The sequence below is a fragment of the Condylostylus longicornis genome, unplaced genomic scaffold, assembly GCF_029603195.1.
Source record: "Condylostylus longicornis isolate FDR11 unplaced genomic scaffold, ASM2960319v2 ptg000001l, whole genome shotgun sequence".
NCBI classification, from domain to species: Eukaryota; Metazoa; Arthropoda; class Insecta; order Diptera; family Dolichopodidae; genus Condylostylus; species Condylostylus longicornis.
The window spans coordinates 3,550,656-3,558,983 of NW_026577970.1; the positions used below are offsets into that span (position 1 = coordinate 3,550,656).

At 28.9% G+C, this 8,328-nt stretch overlaps 1 protein-coding gene across 1 annotated transcript; it reads right to left on the reverse strand.

Moving 5' to 3' along the window:
- Window positions 1-6,734: 6,734 nt before the first annotated feature.
- Window positions 6,735-8,328, reverse strand: LOC129611193 (26S proteasome regulatory subunit 6B). The gene is made up of 3 exons (XM_055524224.1): window positions 8,179-8,328; window positions 8,007-8,096; window positions 6,735-7,939 (listed from the first exon to the last, which is right to left on the reverse strand). The coding sequence occupies exons 1-3, from the start codon at window positions 8,215-8,217 to the stop codon at window positions 6,818-6,820; spliced, it is 1,251 nt and encodes a 416-aa protein (XP_055380199.1). The 5' UTR covers window positions 8,218-8,328; the 3' UTR covers window positions 6,735-6,817.

Sequence of the window (8,328 nt, forward strand, 5' to 3'; positions counted from 1 at the left end):
AAAACGATTGAGAGAGTTCCAAGATTTATATATTTAGAATGTTGGTTGAACGAGAACTTGGACTCAGATATGGAAATTAAATGCCGACTTGAGTACGACCGTAACAATTTTATAAAATATAAAAAAAATTTATAACCGAGATATTTATCTGAGCAGTCGTATTCTGAGCAGTTCTGAACAGTGGGCAGATAGAGTTTATAACAGAGAAATTTTGAGCAGAATAAATGGTGACCGTCAGCTGTTATTAACAATTAAATATCGGAAGGCAGCTTACTAAGGTCATTTAAAGCGCAACGAAAAATACCATATTCTGCAATTAATCCTGCAAGGTAAAATAGAAGGCAAAAGGCGCGTTAGACGAAAACAAATGTCGTGGCTGCGAAACATCAGGCAATAAACTGGCCTACAAACAATCGGGCAACAAGTATACACCGCACAAAATAAGGAAAGCTTAAGAAATGTAATCGCAAACATCCAGTAGTGGATTAGCAGACGAAGAAGAAATGCTCGATTAAAAACGCATTTTGAAATATTGCAGAATAACCGGTTAACAATAGAATTTTACAATATATTAGTGCTCATATAGTATTCTTAAATAGTCATAGTTTATTTACTTTCTTATTTTACACAAAAATTCAACAAACCTAAAATTTATTTTATTAATTTTTTTAATAATCAGACGAATTGCTTAGGACAAGCATCAAATTATCATGCAAATTAATATTGCACGAAGAGCTGCAACAATCATAATTTAGACAGAAATGCAGTTATCAGATGGTCTAGCAAAATCGTCATCATTTTCTGAGGACGAAAGAGGAAGTGAAATAATGGAAAGCTAGTAAAAGGTTTAGAATTTATTAGTATGAGAGAGACAAAAAAAATAATTTGGATTAAACCCCGTAAAACTTAAAAGTTTATCATTGATTTTTATTGTATAGAAAAATTATATATTGGAGTTTGAAATTCCCAAAAACAAAGTGATTATAAGTTATAGTGTTCAATTAATGTGAAAAATTTTAAATATAACAAGAAATTAACAAGAAATTAAGAAGACATAACATGGTAGTTCAGATGGGTATATACAACAATGTGTCTGACTAACTAGTTGTGCCACCGTCCTTTTAGCCAAAGGAACCAAATTCTGGCTAGTTTACTATAAGAATTATAATTATTTTATAGCTAATATACATATTAAATATACATATAAAATTGCAAACGTTACATAATAAGAAAATTACTCATATATCCATTATTCGATATTGAATAACATGTAAAAATAAAGAGCAAATATCAATAACCTTTAAAATTTAATATATAGAAAAAACTATACGACAAGCTGGTCATCGCATATTTAACTCAATTACTTCTGAAATTGAAAGTTGAAATCGAAAAAGTCAAGTGGAAGCAGCCAAGTGGAGTACGGCAAGAAATTGCAACAATATATATCATTGATTGAAGAATCAAAAATGAGTAAACCTTTTTTTTCGGAGTGGCCACCGAATCCCAATAGTTCTCGAGATATTAGAATATTAAGAAAATCTCAAAAAATTTTCAAATGCCTAAGTTTTTTTGCTTATCACTTCCGTTCCAAAAAATATAAAAGTTTCAAACCAACATTTATTTATATACCTATATAATATTGTTGTCTATATACCATTTTATATGCTTATTCATGTACTTTTAGAAATTCATGCATTCAAACTTTACAAAGATTTCAATATTCCCCATTTTTTATTTTCTACTATTTTTCGCCCTCACAATTTCTTTCACAAGTAACAATTTTCTAGTATATCTACATATCCTGCACATATAGTGGTCAGCACATAATCGACCGCAATGTGTATTGTCTAGTTAAGTGAAATTGTTACAGAATATTAAAAAAATGTCTGTTAAATACCAATTTTTAGGACAATTGTAAGCTTATAGTTAACATACCTAGAAAAATGTAAATTTGGCTCATAGTAGAGTTTCGCTCTGTGCTACCCGAATTCTCTGAAATACTTGCCTGTTAGTTTGGGTAACCAGATCTCAAATACCAAATTTCAAGAAATTCCACCAATTCGTTCCGTAGATATGGTGAAAAATGTAAAATCGGCCCGCAGATCAGTTTTCGAGCCCTGATATATCCCAAAAGCTGCTCAATCCGTGCCATGGTCGAAATAAACTTACATATACAATTTCATGAAAATGGGTTCAGCCGAACTTGAGATACACGCGTGCACACACAGACCGACAGACCGACATACCGACAGATTGACAGACCGGCAGGTTGCTAAAAATAGTTTATTTACACTTCCCTACTATGGAAAAGTGCATTCCCACCGAAAACTCGATATGCTAAATTTGTCGCCATCACATGACCTACCAATTGTATACACAATACGGTCGGTAAAAAAGACCAAAATTTGCAAATTTCCTGTAAATGTTCAACAAATTTTATAGTCTTAGAAGGGGGAGAATTTTAGTTTTCATTATCAAGACTGGAGCTTCTTCCTAATAAAAATATTTTTTCTGAATATCTTTGTCTGAGATTTACAATACTGATTTCCAAAAAACTACAGAAACAAAATTTATGTACAATCTCGCCGAGACCTGAAAAAATATATTTTTTAGCAGTAACTTTTAAACATTAGTTTTTTTTTAGAAACCTTCGCGGAGGTTTTCATAACAAACTTTCCAAAATGAAGGTGATCGAATTAATAGCATAATAAGTATAGATTTTTTTTTGATAATTAAACTAAAATTTTTTTAATCTAAGTTACTATACCAAGAAATTCTGGTTTTCTTCAAAAAAACATTAATCTAACTCGAATGGTTGCATATATGCAATTCGGTCTTCTTGAAAAATTAATTAATTTTTGAATTGAAAATTAATCAATCCTAACTTGATAAAAGAATTTTATATTATTAATTTTAAAACAATATCAAAAAAATGTTAATAAAATATTTTGCTATATATACATATGTGTAATTATTTTATCCAACTTCGTTTGATTTTCCAGAATCTAAGACAGAAAAAACCAAATAAACTAACAATATTTTGCGTATAGAAATTTACGATAATTTTATAAAAAAATAAATTATTCCTATAAATATCGTATATACAGACATATATAGGTAAATATAATACTTGTATACATGAATGTACATAAATAACACTAAAAAAAATATCTTTGGTTAAACACAGTAGGAAACATTGAAAAAATTTCTATAATCAACTCTTCAAAAATTACTAATTATATAAAATTATAATTTTTTTTTTAAATTTTCCCCCAACGAATTTTTTTTTTAACTTGTTTAATCGAAAAATAATTAGTGAAATACACAACAGTTACCAATATTGAAAAATAATGGTAAAAATGAGAAAAAAAAATTACTTTTTTCTTTCTCGCAAGTAATCAATTTTTTTTTCAATTTCTTATCATTTATTAATTTAAAAAAAAGAATAATCATAAGAAAAAAAGTACCAACCTACACACAAAACATAATATACAAGAAAATTTAAAGTAAATAATATATAAATAATATCACTATAAGCGCAAGGCAAGGCAAACCAATGAACTCTTCAAAGAAATAAATAATACAAACACACGTTTATATTAGAAATTAATAAGAAATTTATAGAAAAATTGAAGATTAATTAAAAATCAATCTTAAAGTTTGTTAATAACAATGTTCATTAGTAGTAGTGTAAGTATATAAAGTGGCACAATGTAGTGGTAACATACTGTAGAAAAACATAATTATTGAAATAAATAAACATTAACTAACTAAACTGAATTTATTTTACGAACATACACGTATACCTGTATGTACATATAGCAGTCAGTATGATTACATTTAAAAATCTTTGACCTCTTCTCTTATCCGATAAAATTTTTGGTTAAAAAAAAAGTAGAACGAATTTCAATAATTTTTTCTCATATAAATACATACATACATATGAATATCTTACATATTTGAACACACACACATATGTATAATAAATAATAACATATATATTAATAAAGATAAACCAAAGTCAATAATAAGTCACTATAATTTTCCAAAAAACAAACAACAAACGAATAAAAAAAAATGGACACTACTTTTAGTAACACCCATTTTGTATTGTGAATGTTAATATTTTAATAGAAAAAGAAAAATCAAAAGTAAAAGTGGGTGATGAGAAATAAATAATATTTAAAGAGCTAAACAATAAAAAAAATAATAGAAAATAAATAAAAAATTTGGATAATAAATTGTTTTTTAATTCTCGTGAATAAATTATTATTTTTTTATTTATTTTCTGTTTTTTAAATTGATCTAATCAAATATTTTATTTACCTTCGTACATATTGAACATATGCTGATATTTTAAAAACGAATCCAATGTTAATTACTTCATTATTAATAAATATTTTGACATAAAACTTACGCCATACGGTTTACTTCAATGATACACATTGGTGGAGCTGAAGACTGAAATTCAAAACTATAGCGTCAAATAAATTTTGTTGTTTTCATATACATATTTTAATTTATATTCACCTTATATGGCTGTAATTACGCTAATTTATGAATTTTTCAGATGTTGTGTGAGTACCAGATTTGTATGGATATATCGTCCAGCATGATAGTAAAGAATAGCAAAGAAGCCTTTTTGACTTCCTTTTGGAGGGTGAAGAATATCGTACTCATTTTCGCTATTGCTGCGAGGTCATATAGTGGAGATTTTTTCTTGGATTAATCTAACTATACTTTCGGTGTTCCTTTTTCTCTTTAAGCTTCTTTTTGCTCTTTGTGAAGAGATATTACATATGTATGTATATACATACATACATATACAAATCAAAATACATATGTATGTATGTATTTTGATTTGAAGTGCATTTGCTTGATCGACGCTACTGACTCTAAAACAAATCTGTTATTCACAAATTGTGTCTTCTATTTTTCTCCTTAAACGGTTCTGAATAATTATTTCGAAGACTTTGAATGACATGTGTGGTGCATATGTATGTTACACATTAATATGTACATTATGATGCTTCTCCCATTATCGTACTCAGTTGAGTTGATCTTCTTTGGTAACTAAATAATAGGTCCTTTGCCGAATGGACGTAAGATCTAAGATTTATATCAATCTTAACTTTTTTTAAATTAAATTAAAAAGAAAAATTGAAAATCAAATTTCAGTATTCAATTAAATTTTTTTTTCTAAAGGTTTGTCAAATTTAAAACCTACTTTGTTTATACTTACATAGATATGCATGTTCACATAATAATATGTACATATGTACGTAAAATGTAAACCGCAAAATGAAACTATTTTATACAGCAAAAACAAATTGTAACTTTAAAAATTTAAATTAAAGTTTAAATTGAAAGTTTGAGAGTTGACTTTGAGGAAACTTTTTAACTTTGTTGGAGAATAAAATCACTTAGGAATACACGATGGTTTGTATACACTTCTTCGAATTCAATATAAATTCAGTACAGTTATAAACAAATTCAATATAAATTCAATATAGTTGTAGAAGTGAAAGAACTATGAAAGTTGCAGAAATATATGTATACAACTTTCATAATGCACTTAGTAAACTGGCTGAAAATACATATATTGAATTTGAAGAAGTGTATAAAAACCGTATATAGATCGATAGGTTGCAAATTTTGATATTAATATCTTTATTAGTTTTTGAAATATTTAAAAAAACCACTTTGACTAGCATGGCAACCACCCGAACCTGTCAAGCCATTCCACCAAAACTTCAAGAATGTACATATACGACCTACAATTGGACATATCACTGCCAAGTTTCATAAATCAGGCTTTATTATTTTTCCGAATATTTAAAATTAGTTGTATGACAGCTACCAGAACCCGTTGTCCGAATTGGTCCAATTATAAAAGCAGCCGTCGTTTGTACAAAAGAAACAACTTATGAAAGTTTGGTGCCAATTTCGTTATTCGTTTTTGAGTTATCGCGCGATCGAACAGACGGACATGGCTAAATCAACGTAGAATGTTACGCTGAGCAAGAATATATACATATATGTATGTCGATACTGGAGACGACTGCTTCAAGTGATTACAAACTCCATACCAAAGTGAAAATCATCAGTTTACTAAAAATTGCTTTTTGCATACTTTTGGGAGGAATTTCGAAATTAGGGTCCTGTTGTACTCGACTTTCTATTTCACCTTTTCATTAACTTCGAAATCAGAATTCTAGAATACATACATATGTAAACTAACTACTTGGACAAAGCATTTGATTTACAAGATTCAGTCTAAGAATAAAAATGTATAACTAATGCAATTATTACGGATTGGGCCCAAATTTTACATTCAATTGTTATATAATTGATAAATTGTAATTCAAGTCCGTACTGTCCATTTCTGTTAAAAATATTACATTTGTAATGACTTTTAGTGTCCATTTATAAGTGGGTAAAAGTTTTGAAGGGATAAGTATCACCGGCTTATTTTGATACAATATTACGATCCTTATTTGAAAAAGTCTAAGACTTTAAAGCAAGCAAATAGTCCAAATTGCAGAATCAAGCGAAGATTTTCTAAATTTTCATCATGTTAATATATGTAATTATTACATGAAAGCATATTTTGATGCAAATTCTACTATTTAATCATACAACAAAAATGATATGCCCTTGAGAATTTCACAAAATTTTTAGTAATTAATTTTTATAAAATTATTATTAAACACATCAATAATTAATGCTATATGTATATTAAGTATATTGTATTTAACTTCAAAATTTGTTACACTCATGGATATAAAAATCAACTCATAATACGAAATTTAAATATTTATTTATAGAACTCGTGTTCTTGTTCATCTTTCTTTATATTATTTTTATAACCTTTTTCAAAGTCTTTAGCTAAAACAATATACCGGTTTTCTCTAACCGCATGCATACCAGCTTCTTGACAAATAGCATTAATATCGGCTCCTGAAATTTTATCGGGACGAGCAACGAAGTCTTCTAAGTCTACATCTTCACTTAAATTCATTTTTGATGTAATTGTTGAGAAAATCAAACGTTTTTGTCTTCTGTCTGGTAAGGGGAATTCAATTTTTCTATCCAAACGTCCAGGACGTAATAAAGCAGGATCTAAAGTATCTGCACGATTTGTAGCCATAATGACTTTCACATTGGTCGTTTGATCGAATCCATCCATTTGATTCAAAAGCTCTAATAAAATACGTTGAACTTCTCTGTCAGCTCCTGTTTGAGCATCAAACCGTTTAGTTGCGATAGCGTCAATTTCATCAATGAATATGATCGCTGGAGCGTTTTCTTTTGCCAATCGAAATACGTCACGTACCATACGGGGTCCTTCACCTAAATATTTCTGAACAAATTCTGAACCAACAACGCGAATAAAGGATGCTGTAGTATGATGCGCAACTGCTTTTGCAAGCATAGTTTTTCCGCATCCAGGTGGGCCATACATTAAAACTCCCCGTGGTGGATCTATACCTATCTGTTTATAAAGTTCAAAGTGTGTTAAGGGAAGTTCAACGGCTTCCCTTATTTCTTGTTTTTGCATATCCATTCCACCAATATCAGCATACCCAACATCTGGTTTTTCATCAGGTTGCAACATTGATATAGAGCTATCAGCTTCTGGTGGTAAAACGTCGACTAATGCGTTGCTGTGTTTATGTAGTGCTACTGACGCCGAAGGTTTTAACAGCTCTCGGTCGATCGTTGAAAGTATCCTTACATAGTAATTTGACCCTGTAGTTGATCCCACTATTCCTGTATTTTGATCAACAGCTTCTAGAAATTGTCCTATTACTAATGGAACAGATTGAATACGCTTTACTTCTTCCTGGGCGTGTAAATATTCCTTCTTTAGATTTCTTTGCTCATCTTTTATGTATTCTTCTTGCACCTCTAAAAATTCTAATGTTTTTTGCAGTTTCTAAAATTTTAACATTGACGTCAAATATATAACTTTTTACTGATTATAGTAAATAGGGTACACATACCTTATAGCGAACGTACAAATCTTCAATATCTAAATCTTCGAGCGAACTATGAGCAGCATCTTTCTGCGTTTTTAAATCGAAAATTTCTTCCTATTAAAAGCATGTTTTTTTATGATCCAATATTACTTTTATTTTATATATTGTTTTGAGAATAAAGTTCTACAAGGTTTACCTTTTCGGGAATAATTACATCCACTTCTGTTATAGCCATTAAAAAATTTTATTCTTTCAATTTTAGTTTACTTTTAAAAATTTCGTTTTTTGTAAATGACTTGCACTTGCATATGAAAATTTATGTGTCAAAAGAAACCGAATTTGACAT